The following is an 18131-nucleotide window of genomic DNA, read 5'->3' as shown; positions in this document are numbered from 1 at the left end:
TATTCTGTAAAGATAAAGACTTGTTAATATTTAAAATTTATTTAACTTTGAACAAACTCTTGCTAGTAAATAACATAAATGTAAATCTACGGTAAATTACCGGCAACCCAGCTGCAATACCATTGAAATTTTTACGGACTTTTTTTACAGTGTAGTTCTCAATAAATGTTAATATTATTATGTAGAAATTATGAGAGTTAATCTAATAAATATTACTACACCAAAAAGTTCGTTTTTTCAGTGTATAGTTTTATTCTGTAAAGATAAATACTTGTTAATTTTTTAAATTGATTGAACTTTGAACAAATTCTTGCCAGTAAATAACATAAATGTAAATCCACGGCAAATTACCGGCAACCCAGCTGCAATAACATTGTAATTTCTACTGAATCTTTTCACAGTGTACTAACCGTCTCAGGCTTTCTCGACCGATTTTCAACATCGTAGACTACAGCTTTAATTACGAAGTATCTTTGCGATACTTCAAATGGTAACACCTAAAAAAGTTTGTTTGTTTTTAAAGTGAAATATACTTGAAGTAAAACATTTAAGTTGAAATAATTAAGTTTAATTTTTTGGTGTCGAATTGAAGTATTTTTTTTAAGTTGATCCATTTTGCACTTTTTACAGTGTAATAAACTTGTTCTCTTAGAAGGTGTCTGTAAGTGTAAGTAAATTCAAACGTGCATTTCTATTTTTGTATAAAGCCTCATTCAGAAAGTTTGATCAGTCCATAGTTGATCAGAGTTGTAATAAAAGTTCAATCTTCCTCAGGTGGAGGTTTCTGAGGCCATCTTCATCATCAGTTTCTTTGTCACCATCGAAGATCTTTGATCACAGTCGATCAAGATCTTATGACTCTTGTATACACCACATCATCCTTCACTGGAGCTCCCTGAACACAACACTACACAACATTTAATAAAATCAGATCAAATAATTAAGAATCAAAATTGATATATATGATAATATTATATATTATCTATTGTGTTTTAAATTCATGTTACTTCAATTTCTATAAATAAAGATGTCAAACATACTTGTAACGATAAAAGTTGCTGGGATACAGTATCTAACACTTTGAGTCATCCTTAGCTTTAAAGTAAATCAATAACAAAGCCATTTGGATCTATTGTTTGTATGCAAGACAGTCTCCATGATCTTACCGTTTTTTGTGGTTGTTTTCTGTTGAATGTTATATATGAGTATGTATAATTGTCCTCCTCTTCACCATTCTGAGCTGTTTTAACAATTATATATTAGACACATAAAAGTACATCATTGGGTAAATCAGACATGAATGCTTTATATTACAGTGATATTAGCAGTAGTTTTCACTTGCCCTGTTGTTTTGTGTTTTTTCGTTTCCTGCAGATGCAGCAGATCAGACCTGAAGCTAAAATGATCAGACATCCAACAGCAGCACAACAGATCAGAATGAGATTGTGGTTGAAGGACATGGATGACACTAAGACCAAACAAATGGTGTGTATTTATATATCAGTATTACCATTATTCAACAGTAAAAATGCCAAAACTCAAATAAACCTCCACATACCATTAACAGTAACATTGACTCTGTATGAGATCTTCTGTTTGCCGCTGATGATCTGATAAAGTCCAGAGTCTTCAGTTTTTGTGTTTGTGATAGTGAGATCTCCAGTCTGATTATTCACCTGCAGTCTGTCTTTGAATCTCTCATCAAACACATCAGCATTTATTAAGTTATCTTTGGCCACTCCTTTGATTGTAGCTATGAGAGAATTTTCAAGTCCAAATCTCCACACTATCACATCATCTGTCCGTAGTTTAATATCAGTGTATAGAGTAACAGGATGTCCTACAGTCACTGACACTGACTTCACTTCATCACCAAACACACCTGCACACACAAATAAACAGACAGAACTAGACATTGAGTAAATGTATTGAGAAACAAACAAATTGAAAGACTAAAAATTACAAATTTTGGACTTTGGAAATTAGATTTCTTATGTGCAAAAAAATATGTTATTTAAGAAATTTTAATATTATATACTTGTGAATCGTGTTACTTTTACTTATTCAATCTAAAATAAAAGTCATGGCAAAGTCCATTTAAATTTCTTTATTGATGACAGAATTTAAGTTCTTCAGAGTTTCACAGAGATCACATCTTAGCATAGAAACACAAAAAGCATGCAAATCTTCTCTGACAGGACATTTAGATAAATAATATAATAATATTTCATTATATGAGATAACAGACCTGAGTCCAATTTTACATGTGTCAATTAAAACAAGTGCATCTTCAAACTGATCAAACTTAAAATAAAATAAACAAAGAAAAACTTTATAACAAAAATCAAACTTAAAATAAATAAAGAAAACCTTTACAACAAAAATCAAACTTAAAATAAACAAAGAAAAACTTTATAACAAAAATTAAAACTTTATAACTTACCAGTCAGACCACAGAAGCAGAAACAGAGATGAACACACGCGAGAAACATTTTCTTCAACACTCGACACAGTGATGCTATCGAGAAGAGTTGTGTAGAGATAAGTTCACATGTCTGTATCATTCATATAAGATAAGCTGTAACTATTGTGCAGAAATAACACAACTGTGTGCTCTGATGATGTGAGCTTACGTGTTGAGATCGTACTTACAGATTTGTGCAGCAGTTTTTTTCTCACAGATTCAGATGAGCTGTTTGCTGTTTTATTACTCAAGCTGTATTCATCTCACAGACTCTCTGTACTATAGATCTTATTTCAAAAGTACAAGTGATTACATTACACAGTAAAAAGTTACATTTGGATCTACTTAAACAAATTACTTCAATTTGTAACATTAAAAAAAATATAAAATAGAGAACTTTTAGGATGATTTTTAATTAATAAAATTGGTAGCACATAAAAATGTAAGCTTTTACAACTTAGATTTTCACTTAAAGTGACAAACTTTAAGTAAAAAAAATATATTTTAGTTGTTAACAACTGAAGTAATTTAAGTTAATCCAACTTTCAATTTTTACAGTGTAGTTTAACTCAAGATTTTGCAGTGCTTCCTGACTCTTTCTAAACAAAAACCATTATTTAAAAAGTTTTTGTATTAGGCTCTGTCACAAACAATCCTTTTTTAGTATCTTAACCATCAATACTCATATCTGTAAACTCCACAAGACCATATAGTCTCTTATTTTGTTAGATGTTTCGTTATGGATGCTTATGTGCACTTTTTGTAAGTCCTGTCTGTTTATATTGTGTCCTATTTTTCAGGTTACCTTGAGAATCTGGTTCTGATACAAAACATTTTGATCTGGATTCTGACCAGAACCACAGTGAGCAAAGTCAATTATTTCCATTTCTATGTGTATGTGTGTGTATAAACATTGATGTTTTTGAGGGTGTGTGGTTGAAGGCACGGGGGTGGTCCAAACTCAGCAGATGTATCTCTACACAACTTTTGTTGATAACATCACTGTATTGACTCTATCAGACACTGAAGTGTTGAAGAAAATGTTTCTCATGTGTGTTTATCTCTGTTTGTGCTTCTGCGGTCTAACTGGTAAGTTTTAAACATGTTTTATGATTTTATAGTTTACATTTTCATTCAGTCAGAAGATTTGCACTCACTTTCTAACTTTTTAATTGAAACAAATACTGTAAGCAAAGCCTAAACATTCAGAGGTCTGATTCTGCATCTGTGTGTTAATTTTTTCCATTTTTGATGTCATGTCTTCTAACAACTGATTTTAAAAGCCAAAGGTTTCCAATTGCTTAACTACTATGTTAACTATGTTTTCTGTGTTAATGTTTGTATCTACAGGTGTGTTTGGTGATGAAGTGAAGTCAGTGTCAGTGATGGAGGGAGATTCTCTGACTCTACACACTGATATTAAACTGCAGACAGATGATCTGAAACTGTGGAGATTTGGACCTCAAGAGTCTCTTATAGCTCAAATCAATGGAGTGGCCAAAAATATCTCAATATATGATGATGTTCTTGATGGGAGATTCAGAGACAGACTGCAGGTGAATAATCAGACTGGAGATCTCACCATCACATACATCACAACTCAACACACTGGACTTTATCAAATAATCATCAGCGGCAAACAAAAGACCTCATACAGATTCAATGTTATTGTCAATGGTGAGTAAATATTTAGAAAAAGTTCACTGGAAGTAAACACAGATGCATTGTATTATTTCATTTAGATTTAATGCACTGTTGTGTCCGAGTTTGGTTACATTTTTAATCTGACATAATTTGACACTATGATGCAGCACTGCAAGAACAGACAATTGGATGACATCAAAGTACCGCGAGAATGAAATCATGTTACAGGTACTGTGATGTCATCCGCCTGTTGGTTCTTGCAGCTAAGCATGAAGTCAGACAAACTTTTAATAACAAACCAGATAACACAGAGGGAAACTTTGTCGGAGGAACAGAATCACATTTTTCTGAAAGTTGCTTGCCCCTGCATCAGTGTGATGAACTCAGAAATGTTTTTTGTGACAGCTTCACTATTGACACAGTAATTATGTTTATACATTTTTTAAAATCTACATTGTAACTTAAAAGTTTTAAATCACTGACATGAACTTTGGATAAACCTAAAGTACGAAAATATTTTAATGTAGAATTTAGACATTAAATAAATGGGCAACACTTTACAATAAAGTTCATTAGTTAACATTAAATAATGTATTAACTAACATGAACAAACCATGAGCAGTACATTTGTTACAGTATTTATTAATCTTAGTTAATAGTAGCAGAGTTAAAATTACAGTGTTAATGGAAATATAAAGAGTTCAGAGTTAATTTAACTCTGGATTGAGTTAAAACTATTTTATTTTACTCTATAAAAATAAAGAGTTGGTGTCAAAACAGAGTGTTACCACTTAAAAAAGTAAGTGGTGTTTGTAACTCTTAGGGTCTTAAATAGAGAAGATCTCCCCCTCTTTACAGCACAAACTGAACCGTGTTTTTGGATGATGCAGTTCAAGCAGAAGATCATCTCTTTCAATGTAAATGGTAAGTAAATGTTCAATAAATAAAAATTTTATCAATAACATTTGAGAGTTTTGAGGTGTTATGTTTTATATTGCTGTTAGTATCAAGTTTAACATTAAGTCATGTGTTATTGTCATCATATGAATGCGGCAGTTGAGTTCAATCGTTCAATCGTTAATGTGTGCAGGAAATTAGCTTTGGGGACTTTGGAGGAGCACAGAAAGAGGCCTACATGAAAATTTCTTCAGATGAAGAGCAATTTTATAACAAAGTGAGTATCTTGTGGAAAACATAAATGTATAAATGATTTCAAAGTATTTTGTAACGTGTTCTGTATGTGAATTCTGTATGATTTTTGTTTCTGCGGAGTTATACTTAGTTATTAGTTGTTTTTTAATAACGCATTTTTCCATTTTATTTTTGGTTTATTAACAGAAAAGTTCAATATCCAGTCTGAAGGTCTGACTGAGGATCATATCACCTCCAGCTGGTTCATCATTTTCTGCTGTTATTATGTGAAAACCAACATGGCTTTTGGATTGAAATGAAGTCAAACTTGTTTGTATGAACTAAAGCATCTGTACTTCTGTTATACATTGGGAGTGTTCTATTTAGTTGTCTCAGATATTATGTTAATTTAATAAACACATAAATGCATGATACACTGAGGACAATTTTTTAAAACAGTTTTTATAATGAGTGATGGATTAACTGCTGTGTTGTTACATTTTAAAAATGTGTTTGAAAATAAAGTTTTTTGTCCCAAAATTACCGTAATATGTTGCAGTCTTCACATTTACCATATTAACACCATAGTATTAAAAATATAACACTACATTGGAGTTAACTAATTATATATATATATATATATATATATATATATATATATATATATATATATATATATATATATATATATATATATATATATATATATATATATATATATATATTTATATATATATATATATATATATATCTGTGTTAGATTTTTAACTCTGTATAGAGTCAATGTTAACACTTTAAAATAGTCAATGTGGCAACACTTTCAAAGTGTTGAAATTAACTCTGATAGAGTTATTCTGAGGTTCCAGATTTTGTTGTGTAATTGTTTGTTCATGTTAGTTCACAGTGCTACTTACGTTATCAAGATTTTAATAAAGTATTAGTAATTGTTGAAATTAACATTAACAAAGATTAATAAATGCTGTATAAGTGCAGTTCATGATTAGTTCATGTATGTAGTTAACTATTGAACCTTATTGTAAAGTGTTACCAATAAATGTATCTATAATGAAAATGAAGTTCTGAAAGATGTAAAATTGAAAATTTGGTGCTTTGATTTAAGAACTTCAAAGAACAGCAAAGATATGTGAATTCGTACACTTTCATATTTTTGTTACTTTTACTTAATTTTTTTACATTTATTGTATAAAATAAAATTAATGTCACATCCAGTAAAATATTTCATATTTTATTAAGGACAAAATTAAAGAACATTAGTTTTAACAAAAATATCATCACCTTAGCAGTGAAACAAAATTTAGCTTCCAAATCTTCTTTAACAGGACATTTAGGTGTAAGGAAAACGCAGAAACAGCGGGATCCATTTTGCAGATGTTTATTAAAACAAACCAATCCAAAACGTTAGGGAAGCGGGTAAACTGAGAGAGGCAGGCAGGTCAATAACAATAAGCAGTCCAATCCAGGCAAACAGAGACAAGGGGTAATCCAAACGCAATAAACAGGTAAACAGGCAGAAGGTCATATACAGGCAGTCAGAATAACATTCAGAATAAACGCTCGGTATGCAGGGTAAACTGGCAATACTTTGCGCTAGGCCTACCCCAGCTTGAAGCTTAAGTAAGGCTACACAGGAAATTATCAGGGAAGCAGAGAGCAGCGCAAAGTCAATCCTCCGGAGAGGGCTCCCTCTGGTGGCGCGGCGGTATGGACGTTACAGAATCCCCCCCCAAGAGTGCCTCCTGGCGCTCTACGGGGCCTTCCTCGAGGATGTGGTGCAGGTCGGTCGGGTCTGGCTCGGTGGAAATCCTCGATGAGGTTGGGGTCCAGAATGTCGTCCGAGGCTACCCAGGACCTTTCCTCAAGGCCATAGCCCTCCCAATCAACCAGGTACTGGAGTCGACCCCCGCGTCACCTCGAGTCTAACAACTCTCTGACGTCCAGAGGAGGTGGTGGCTCTTGAGGCTCCGTGTTCGGGTCGTACTCCGCATGATAGGGTATAAGCAAGGAAACATGGAAAGAAAGAAAATTTCTATAATTAACGGGGAGTTCCAATTGATAAGTAACATCATTAATTTGTCTAATTATTCTGAAAGGTCCTACGAACCTCGGACTAAGTTTCTTGGATGGTAGAGAGCCAGACCCTTTGGCCAGGTTGGTACGGGGGGTGAGGACGTCTGTGACGATTAGCCTGGAGTTCCTGGTTCCTGATGGCTTTCTGGATTCTTACATGGGCGCTTTCCCAAACTTCTCCACTCTTCCTCATCCAATCGTTCACAGCAGGGACAGCAGACGGTTCTCCTGACCAAGGGAACATGGGTGGTTGGTAGCCGAGTACGTACATTTTTATCAAGCTGGTTACAAAAAGCTTTCCAAACCTGAGAGGTGAACTGGGTGCCACGGTCTGATATGATGTCCTCTGGGATTTCATAATTTCTGAAGATGTGGTGAAACATAGGTAGTAGGTAATCCTCTGAGGGGGACTAGACGGCAGGCCTTTGAGAATCGGTCAATGATTACCAGAATTGCAGTGTAATTATTAGAATTGGGGAGATCGGTAATAAAGTCAATGCTGAGGTGTGACCAGGGGCGTTGTGGAATGGGCAGAGGTTTTAGCAGACCAGAGGGTAGTTCCTTGGGAGTTTTGGATTGGTCACAGATACGGCAGGACTTAACGAAATTCGTGACATCATTATTCATGGTGGCCCACCAAAAGGACGTTCCCATAAGCGCAATGGTGCGTGAGATACCTGGATGTCCAGAGCTAAGGGAACCATGAACCCATTGCAGGATGCGGGGACGGAGAGACAGAGGAACGTAGGTTTTCTCAGGGGGACATTCTGGTGGTACGGGGTCTTGCTGGTACTCTTGTTAAATCTCTTGCATTATATCCCACGAAATGGGGGCTATGATGAGAGATGGTGGCATGATGGATGCAGGGGTATGGTCAGAAGGTGTGGGATCGTGGTAGCGGGATAAAGCGTCTGCCTTGCCATTCTTATTTCTGGGCCTGTAAGTAATGGAGAAATCAAATTGGGTGAAAAACAGAGACCATCTTGCCTGTCATGCGTTGAGTCGTTTAGCTCCCTTGACAAACTTGAAGTTCTTGTGGTCTGTGAGAATAATGAAGTGATGTTTAGCACCTTCAAGCCATGTCTCCATTCTTCTAAGGCTGCTTTAATGGACAGAAGTTCTTTATTTCCGACATCGTTGTTTCGTTCAGCAGGGGTGAGTTTACGGGAAAAGTATGCACATGGATAAACTTTGGTGGATGGTTCTTGACGCTGGGATAGGACAAGCGTCAACCTCCACAATAAACGGTTTCACAGGATCCGGGTGTTTCAGAATAGGGGCTGAAGTAAACATACCTTCAGTTGTTGAAATGCCTTTTCTGCCTGGGGGTTCCAAGATAATTTTTTCGGCTTGCCTTTGAGTAGTGACGTGAGTGGTGCAGCAACCATGCTGTAGTTACAGATGAACCTCCGATAGAAGTTTGGAAATCCAAGGAATCTCTGTAGTTCCTTAATAGTGCGTGGATTGGGCCATTCTGTGACTGCCTTGACCTTTGAGTCGTCCATTTCGACTCCCTGTGAACTGATATTGTACCCCAGAAAGTTAGTTTTGGAAACATGAAACTCACATTTTTCAGCTTTCACATATAACTGGTTTTTGGGTAGACGAGACAGAACTTCTTTTACATGGCTGATGTGGTCCTCCATATTGTGGAAAAAATGAGTATATCATCAATCTATGCAATGACATATTTGTTGAGGAGATCTCTGAACACTTCATTGATAAAGGACTGGAACACTGCTGGTGAGTTGAATAGCCCATACAGCATCACAAGATATTCATAGTGCCCCCTAGTGGTGTGGCATGCAGTTTTCCACTTGTCGCCATATCGAATTCGTACAAGGTTGTAGGCACTACGGAGATCAAGCTTGGTGTAGATCTTGGCTTCTCGGAGCTGTTCAAGGGCAGAAGGGACAAGAGGTAAAGGATACAGGAATTTTACTGTAATGTTATTCAAACCTCTGTAATCGATGCATGGTCTCAGGCCTCCGTCCTTCTTTTCCACAAAAAAGAAACCACCAGCAGCAGGATAGGTGAAGGAGTGAATAAATCCATTCTTTAATGCTTCATAAATATAATCCTCCATAGCGCGGGTTTAAGGCTGGGACAGTGGATATACTTTACTCTTGGGGGGCATGGCGTTAGGAAACAGTTCTATAGCGCAGTCCCATGGTCTGTGGGGAGGTAACTCAGTAGCTTTGGATTTACTAAAAACTTCTGCATATTCTTGATATTGATCAGGAATTTTAATGTCCTTACCAGACGGGCTTTCAACACTGGTAGACAGCAGGGCTTGGGCTTAGGGGGATTATACAATTATTCATGCAACGAGGCGACCACTGTAATATCTCTCCAGACCTCCAATTGATCTTGAGATTGTATGCCACTAGCCAGGGATGACCAAGGATGATATCATAACGTGGGGAGGAAATAACATACAGTGTTATGGTTTCACAGTGCAGTGATCCAACTCGGAGTATGAAGGGAATGGTGCGATGAGTGATACCATTACCAATGGGAAAGTCATTTATGGCTGAAATTTGCAGAGGTGGTTGACATGGGATGACAGGGATTTGGTATTTTGTAATGATATCTTCGTTGATGAGATTCAAGGCAGAGCCTGAGTCAATTAATCCAGTAAATGACAGGATATCATCATTGTGTATTATCATTACTTCTTGTGAACACATTTCATGGCAAGGAGGGAGGGTTTTAGGCTGGCTTACCAGGTTGTTGTAACGTGGTGCTTTAGCAGGACAAGATTCGATGCGGTGGCCAGGTTCTCCACAATAAAAACAGAGATTAAGATTCCGTCTGCGTTGACTTTCTTCCATGGTGAGTGGGGAAAATCCCAATTGCATGGGTTCAACGACATTTGAAGAATCAACAGGGGAATACAATACTTTGCGGGTTGTACTCACAGCACTCGTAGCATTCGATGAAGTCCTCACTTTAGCATTAGCGGGTACATTTTCATCAGGTTGTCAATATGGACTGCAAGGGTTACATATTCAGAAAAAGGGAGATCCTCACCTTTACAAGCAAGCTCGGCCTGGAGTTCAGTATCGAGACTTTTCTGGAACACATCCTTAAGGGATTTTTTTGTCCCACCCGCTCTGTGCAGCGAGTGTGCGAAACTCGATGTCGTATTCAGCTACTGGTCGATGATTTTGAGACATTCGGATGATCCGAGATGCAGCACTTCTGCACCCGGCTGGATATTTAAATACTTCTCTCAGTTGTTGAATGAAGTATGCATAAGAAGTGCGGATACGATGATCCGTGTCGCAAACAGCGGCTGCCCACTCGATCGCTTTACCAGATAGTAACGACAAGACTTTCGAGCACTTTTTCTCTTCAAACTAGTCTTCACCCTCATGATCTTTAAAATAGATGTCTAGTTGTTGAACAAAACCTCTCAAATGTTCAGCGGTACCGTCAAACTTTTCTCGTTCAGATACACTCACTCATTTGGCAGACGTGGAAGGCAAGGCTTGAATATAGGATTGAATATAATTGGTGAGATGGCAATTCACAGAATGGAGACGTGAAGGTTGTTCCTGATATCACTATGCAGGCTAAACTGGCAATACTTCGCACTAGGCCTAGGACAGCTTGAAGCTGAAGTAAGGCAAAACAGGAAATGATCAGAGGAGCAGAGAGCGGCGCCATGGCAGTACTCAGGAGGGGGCTCCCTCTGGTGGCGCGGCGGTATGGACGTTACATTAGGTGAATACTTAATATTTTATTAATTAATAATAAATAATGATTTAATAATTGAATAATTGATTAATTAATAATTAATTATATGAGCTCACAGCACTGAATCCAATTTTACATCTGAATTAAAGCAAGTGTGTCTTCAGACTGATCAAAGTAAAAAATTAACTCTCTCCTGACATATCTAATTAAACATGTTTATAACTTACCATTCAGACCGCAAAAGCACAAACAGAGATAAACACACACGAGAAACATTTTCTTTAGGGTCTGATAGTCACTCGACAGTCGACACAGTGATGCTATCAAGAAGAGTTGTTTAGAGATAAGTTCAGATGTATCATATAAGATAAGCTGTAAGTATTGTGCAGAAATAACACATGTGCTCTGATGATGATGTGAGATTACGTGTCGAGATCGTACTTCTAGATTCGTTTTTTTCATGTGCTTCAGTTTTTATCTCAGTTTACCTCAGTTTGTTTTTCTGTGGTTTGACTGTTAGTTAAAAACATATTTTATTATTTTATAGTTTAATAATTCTTATTCTTTAATCAGTCAGAAGAATTGTACTCACTTTCTTGAATGAAGCAAATAGGCAAAGCCTAAACATAAAACATATGAATGTGTGAATTCAGACATGTTATCCGTGTTTATTTTGCCATTCTCTTGTTTTTAAATCTATGCCATGTCTCACAATAGAACTGATTTTAAGAGATAAATTGTGTTTGGAGTTCATGTTGTTTACCTACCACTAAGTGTATGTAAAAAAATCATAAATTTAAGATCTTCAATCTATGACAAAACTTGTCTCTGTGTCTGCAGGTGTGTTTGGTGATACAGATGAAGTAAAGGCGATGTTAGTAAAGCAGGGAGCTTATGTTACTCTACACACTCATCTTACTGAAATACAGAAAAATGATGTGATATTGTGGAGGTTTGGACTTCAAAAGTCTCTTATAGCAAAAATCAACAGAGCGACCAGTGAGATCTCAATAAATGCTGAAGTTCTTGATGTGAGATTCAGAGACAGACTGCAGGTGAATAATCAGACTGGAGATCTCACCATCACAAACATCACAACCAATCACTCTGGACTTTATGAAATGATCATCAACAGCGCTAAAGGGAGCTCATACAGATTCAATGTTACTGTCTATGGTGAGTAAAGATTAAACATTCAGAGATCTGATTTCTTCATCTGTGTTTATTTTTCCATTCTGTTGATTTCATGTCTTTCAACAACTGATTTTAAAAGCCAAAGGTTTCCAATTCCAAGTCAAAGTCAACTTTATTGTCAATTCTAATTAATGTGCCAGACAAACAGAGTATTGAAATATTGTTCCCTTAATCCCTGCAGTGTAAAACAGCAACAACAACAGCAACAAACAGTTTCAAGAATTATAAAATAAATAATATACAATTGTATATAAAAGTATACAGACATTTACGGCACATAAGAATAGTGTCTGTGTATTTACATAGTCCAACCAATGTTGTAGGTTGGATAGCAGCATTTATGTCAAAGAGACAAAGGTGCAAAGTGTGATTAGTTGTTTGTGCATTTTTTTGGGGGGTGCTACTTGTTAGATATGTTTTTTCTATGTTAATTTGTCTCTGTTGTGTGTGCAGGTGTGTTTGGTGATGAAGTGAAGTCAGTGTCAGTGACTGTAGGACATCCTGTTACTCTACACACTGATATTAAACTACAGACAGATGATCTGATACTGTGGAAGTTTGGACCTGAAAATTCTCTCATAGCTCGAATCAATAAAGAGGCCAAAGATATCTCAATACATGATGATGTTGATGTTCTTGATGGGAGATTCAGAGACAGACTGCAGGTGAATAATCAGACTGGAGATCTCACCATCACAAACATCACTACTGAAGACTCTGGACTTTATGAAATGATCATCAACGGCACTAAAGAGATCTCATACAAATTAAATGTTACTGTTTATGGTGAGTTAGGATTAACCATTCAGAGATCTGATTTCTGCATCATCTGTGTGTAGTTTTTTTTCCATTCTGTTGTTTTTAAGTCTATGTCATGTTTTCCAAAAACTGATTTTAAAAGCCAAAGGTTTCTAATTTTTTATTCAGAAACTTAGTAGTAGTTCAATTTAAATTTAAGAGATTTAATGTGTGACAATCTGTGTGTTCAGGTGTGTTTGGTGATGAAGTGAAGTCAGTGTCAGTGATGGAGGGAGATTCTGTTACTCTACACACTGATACTAAACTACAGACAGATGATCTGATACTGTGGAGGTTTGGTCATGAAAATTCTCTTATAGCTCGAATCAATGTAGTGGCCAAAGATATCTCAATATATGATGATGTTCTTGATGGGAGATTCAGAGACAGACTGCAGGTGGACAATCAGACTGGAGATCTCATCATCACCGACACTAAGACCAAAGACTCTGGATTTTATCAAATGATCATCAGCGGCAAACAGAAGATCTCATACAGAGTCAATGTTACTGTCTATGGTTAGTAAAGATTTAGAAAAACTTTAACACAGATGTATTATTCTAACTGGATTTAATGCACTGTTGTGTTCTGAGATGTGTCTGAAAGGTTTTTCGTCTTTACCAAATTTGGTTTCATTTTTGGGGTAATTTTTTGTTCATTTGGTGATACAGATAAAGTGAAGTCATTGTCAGTGATGGAGGGAGATTCTGTTACTCTGCACACTGATATTACTGAAATACAGACAATTGATGTGATACTGTGGAGGTTTGGACTTCAAAAGTCTCTCAAAGCAAGAATCAACGGCACCACCAGTGAGGTCTCAATATATGATGATGATCTTGATGGGAGATTCAGAGACAGACTGCAGGTGAATAATCAGACTGGAGATCTCATCATCACAGACATCACAACTCAACACACTGGACTTTATCAAATAAACATCAGTGGCAAACAGAAGATCTCATACAGATTCAATGTTACTGTCTATGGTGAGTAAAGAGTTAGAAAATAGTTCACTGGACATAACCACAGATCATGCTTTGTATTCCAACTAGATCTGACGTACGGTTGTCATTTTTAAGATTCATTTTTGATCTGAGTAATTTGTCATAATAGCACGGATGTAGTACCGTAGTTATTTTCAAAGGAGGAATGGGGGATTGTCAGCTGTCGGTGGACTGACTTTTGAAGTAAGCACTATTGGAACACCTAGTGTTAGTGAATTTCGGTAAAAATGTGTCAAGATGAAAACCACTATTTTCTGTTACAAACCTTCACATAGCATCCTTGGGTTATAATAACATTAAAAACTCAAATCCATAATTTGATTTTCAAGATTTATTATAAATATTTTTTTGCAAAATGCAATAAATCCATGATAAGTTTTTTTTCAAAATGGTATAATCTATTAGATCAATATATAAATGTGCATTCATCTTTCCCATGTTATATTAATTTAGTTGACTAGTGTTATACACTGATTAAAAAAAACATTAATGGCATTAATCAAAACACTTACATTGTCATATTAAGAACACTGTCATTGCTGCGGTTAGACGTCGTCACTGAACCTTTTTTAAAGCGATTAGCTATAAAATGTTTTGGTCCTGCTCGATTTTCGTTGACTTTGAGTAAAATGGAAAGTTTTTCATAAGATCCGCTGGGGTCAATGTGTTAGCATGACAGAAGCTTGATGCTTTTGGGAGTGTCTCTCGCGTAATTATTTGATTTGTTGAGCAGATTAATTGCATTCTGCAGAGATGGACTGGCGTTTATCGCGTTTTGGGAAAAAAGCGAGAAAAGATGACAAAATAACACGGCGGATATCGGATTTTGCGTAAAATTAAGAATTTACTTTTAATTACTGACCTGGTACAATACTGTTTTTGGCGGTAACTATAAAAAAAGGTGTTTATCGCGTTTTGGAACCAAACTCTTCAAATATACTTTTAAAACAAACCAGAGAACACAAACAAAATGGGCACTTGGTCTAAAAGTGCAGGGCACAGAATGACCTCAATCCAGGGTTTGAAAATGTCAATTTTTTAAATTAATTTAATGTAATTTATTATTTTTTCTATCAAATGTTTTTCAGCTTTTTTGCCCGTTCCAGTCATCACCAGAGACTCTTCACACTGTTCTTCATCATCATCATCATCATCATCATCAAATTGTTTATTATTGTGTTCAGTGTTGAATGTGAGAGATGTGAGTCTGTCCTGGTACAAAGGAAACAGTTTATTGTCCATCATCAGTGTGTCTGATCTTAACAACAGATGTGTCATCTCTCTACCTCTGGAGGTGGAATATCAGGATAACAACACATACAGATGTGTGGTGAACAATCCCATCAAAAATCGAACTCAACATCTTAACATCAATGAACTCTGTCAGACGTTTTCAGGTACAACCGCAGTTCTGCTTAGAAATGACTTCACTTTATCTTTAATAAATGTGTGATGCTTTTTAACATAATAAATATTCGCTATTTCTCTTTAAGATATTGGCCATGTTAAAACATATGTTTCATGTTTCAGGCTGTGTTTGCTGTTGTCATGATTTTGAAGTTGTGATCCGATTGGTCGTCTCTGCTCTGGTGGGCGTGGCTGCGGTTGCCATTTTGGTTTATGACATCAGATCGAGCAGAGATGAACAGAAGAAAAGATCACAGACATCATCAGACTATTAGTGATGAAAAATATATTATAGTTAAATGAAACCAATATTTTTACTAACTTTTTTATTGTTTTTGCTCTGTATATAAAGCACCCAGAAGATATTATCACTTTAATTATTAGGGTAGCCGATTTAAAAATTCTGTCATCATTTACTCACCATCATGTTGTTTAAACCTGTAGTTTTTTTTTAATTCTGTTGAACACACGCTAAATGTGCATAAGTGCTAAGAATTATTGGAAAAGCAACTCAGATGATTCGCTTTTTATAGCTGAGTAAAAATACAATTTTTTTTCATTTATTGCATTACTTCATTTATCATTATATATTTACCTTATCTTTAAAAAAAATATTCATTAATTTTATCATTTTATCATTCACTTTTATTCTTTTAAAAATGTTTTATATTATATTGATAAAACTGAGCAAGTAAAATTATTCAATAAACCATCTTTATTATATTAACATATTGCTATTCAGAATTTATTTTAGACAGGTATTTTTTATGGGACACGCAATTACTCATCACAGCCCTATACGAGTCACCAATACACTAAATCAAAAACAAAGTGCATAACTTCCAAAAACATAAAATTATCACTTTAAGCAATCACTGCCACTGGCGGGGATGGCGGGTCACATGATCTGGCAGGTCACTTGACCAACCATCCCTGCCACTGGCAGCTGCCACTCAGCCACTGGCAGGTCCTGCCAGCCAGCTGAAGATTGAACCCCCCTCCTAAATCAAGAACGGTTTTTATCCTAATGACTTGATGTGGCGTTAATAGTGATTTGGGTAGTATGCCATACACAGGACACCGGAGGTTAATTGCTCCTCTAGTGAGTGTGCATGTGTCAGATGAACCCTCCCTCCTTTAATTCGGGGCACCAGCTAAAGAATTTCACTTTAACAATAAGAATGATCTTGAATTATTCAACAAATAAGAAAATATGTAAATTAGAGGGAGTTTGTCATTTAATTTATCTGAAGGATTTTGTGAAATCCGGACCAGCTTGTAATAAAATGGAATTTATTAACAAAAGATAAACAAGAATAACTAAAAACACTACTAAATGATACTAAAAAACGAAAGAATAGAAAAAGATGGCAACTAAAATGCAAAGAGTTGAATTTATGGCAGAATGTTTTCTGTTTCTGTTGAGATGAAAACCTATAATACTGCACATGTATTTATTAAAGAGCACAAATGTATATATTAAATCTAAGATAAAAATCATTAAAATTTCAATTTCATTTCAATTTTTTACTGTCTGATTGATTGAAGTTTCACAGAAATAAGATCATCCTTTTAGATGGGAAACACAAGCTAACTTCCAGTTCTTCTTTAACAGGACATTTACTTCAAAATAATATAATAATATTTGATTATATGAAATCACAGACCTGAATCAAATTTTATATCTGTCAATTAAAACAAGTGCGTCTTCAGACTGATCAAACTAAAACTAGAATAAGCATAAAGAAACACTTTATAACTCTGTATAACAAAAATAACAACTTTATTAACTTACAAGTCAGGCCACAGATGCACAAACAGAGATAAACACACATTCTTCGGGCTCTGATAGTCACTCAATAGTGATGTTATCAAGAAGAGTTGTGTAGAGATAAGTTCAGATGTATCATTCAGTTATATAAGATAAGTTGTACGTATTGTGCAGAAATAACTCAACTGTGGGCTCTGATGATGTTAGCGTACGTGTCGAGATCGTATTTACAGATTTGTGCAGCAGATTTTGTCTTATATGTAATAATAAATATGTAAAGAAAAGAAGACATTTCTTACGTGATTAAATCAGGAATATTCCATTAAAAAGTAACCCTTTAAAAGTACTTAAAATGTTTTGGTAACAATATTATACATAATATTTTTAAGTAAACATGACCAACCCAGTCTCACCCCATGTCGTCAATATTTGACGACACTTGACCATTCGTCAATATGTGACGCGGAGGGTATACCTTTCGCGTCATTTTTTGACGAACTGGGGACTTCAATACTATTACGTCCGTTGCATTCTCTTCTCCTATTTTCTTACCATTTTCGCGTCGGTTTAGGGTTAGATTTACATAATGACATCCCTACCCAAACCTAACTCTAACCCCAACGCCAGGTGACAACTGTTTCTAACCCCAACGCCAGGTGACAACTGTTTAATTTCGCGTACACTGTTTAATTTCGCGTACACTGTTTAATTTTGCGTAATCTAACCCTAAACCGACGCGAAAATAGGAGAAGAGAATGCAACGGACGTAATAGTATTGAAGTCCCCAGTTCGTCAAAAAATGACGCGAAAGGTATACCCTCCGCGTCACATATTGACGAATGGTCAAGTGTCGTCAAATATTGACGACATGGGGTGAGACTGTGTTAACATGACACATTAGAGATTAGTAATATTTTAAATTATA

At 35.7% G+C, this 18131-nt stretch overlaps 2 protein-coding genes across 2 annotated transcripts; both read left to right on the top strand.

Moving 5' to 3' along the window:
• Nucleotides 1-3432: 3432 nt before the first annotated feature.
• On the top strand, nt 3433-12213 carry LOC129452987 (uncharacterized). The gene is made up of 3 exons (XM_073861796.1): nt 3433-3553; nt 3815-4141; nt 11870-12213. The coding sequence occupies exons 1-3, from the start codon at nt 3433-3435 to the stop codon at nt 12211-12213; spliced, it is 792 nt and encodes a 263-aa protein (XP_073717897.1).
• A 741-nt stretch (nt 12214-12954) lies between these two features.
• Nucleotides 12955-16117, top strand: LOC141359401 (uncharacterized). Its single transcript, XM_073861795.1, has 5 exons — nt 12955-13009; nt 13213-13539; nt 13693-14010; nt 15117-15425; nt 15559-16117. The coding sequence occupies exons 1-5, from the start codon at nt 12955-12957 to the stop codon at nt 15708-15710; spliced, it is 1161 nt and encodes a 386-aa protein (XP_073717896.1). The 3' UTR covers nt 15711-16117.
• The last annotated feature ends 2014 nt before the right edge of the window (nt 16118-18131 follow it).

Source organism: Misgurnus anguillicaudatus, chromosome 23, assembly GCF_027580225.2.
Source record: "Misgurnus anguillicaudatus chromosome 23, ASM2758022v2, whole genome shotgun sequence".
Taxonomy (NCBI): domain Eukaryota; kingdom Metazoa; phylum Chordata; class Actinopteri; order Cypriniformes; family Cobitidae; genus Misgurnus; species Misgurnus anguillicaudatus.
Note: the sequence above shows the minus strand (reverse complement) of the source record. Positions and strands in the feature narration are given on the sequence as shown.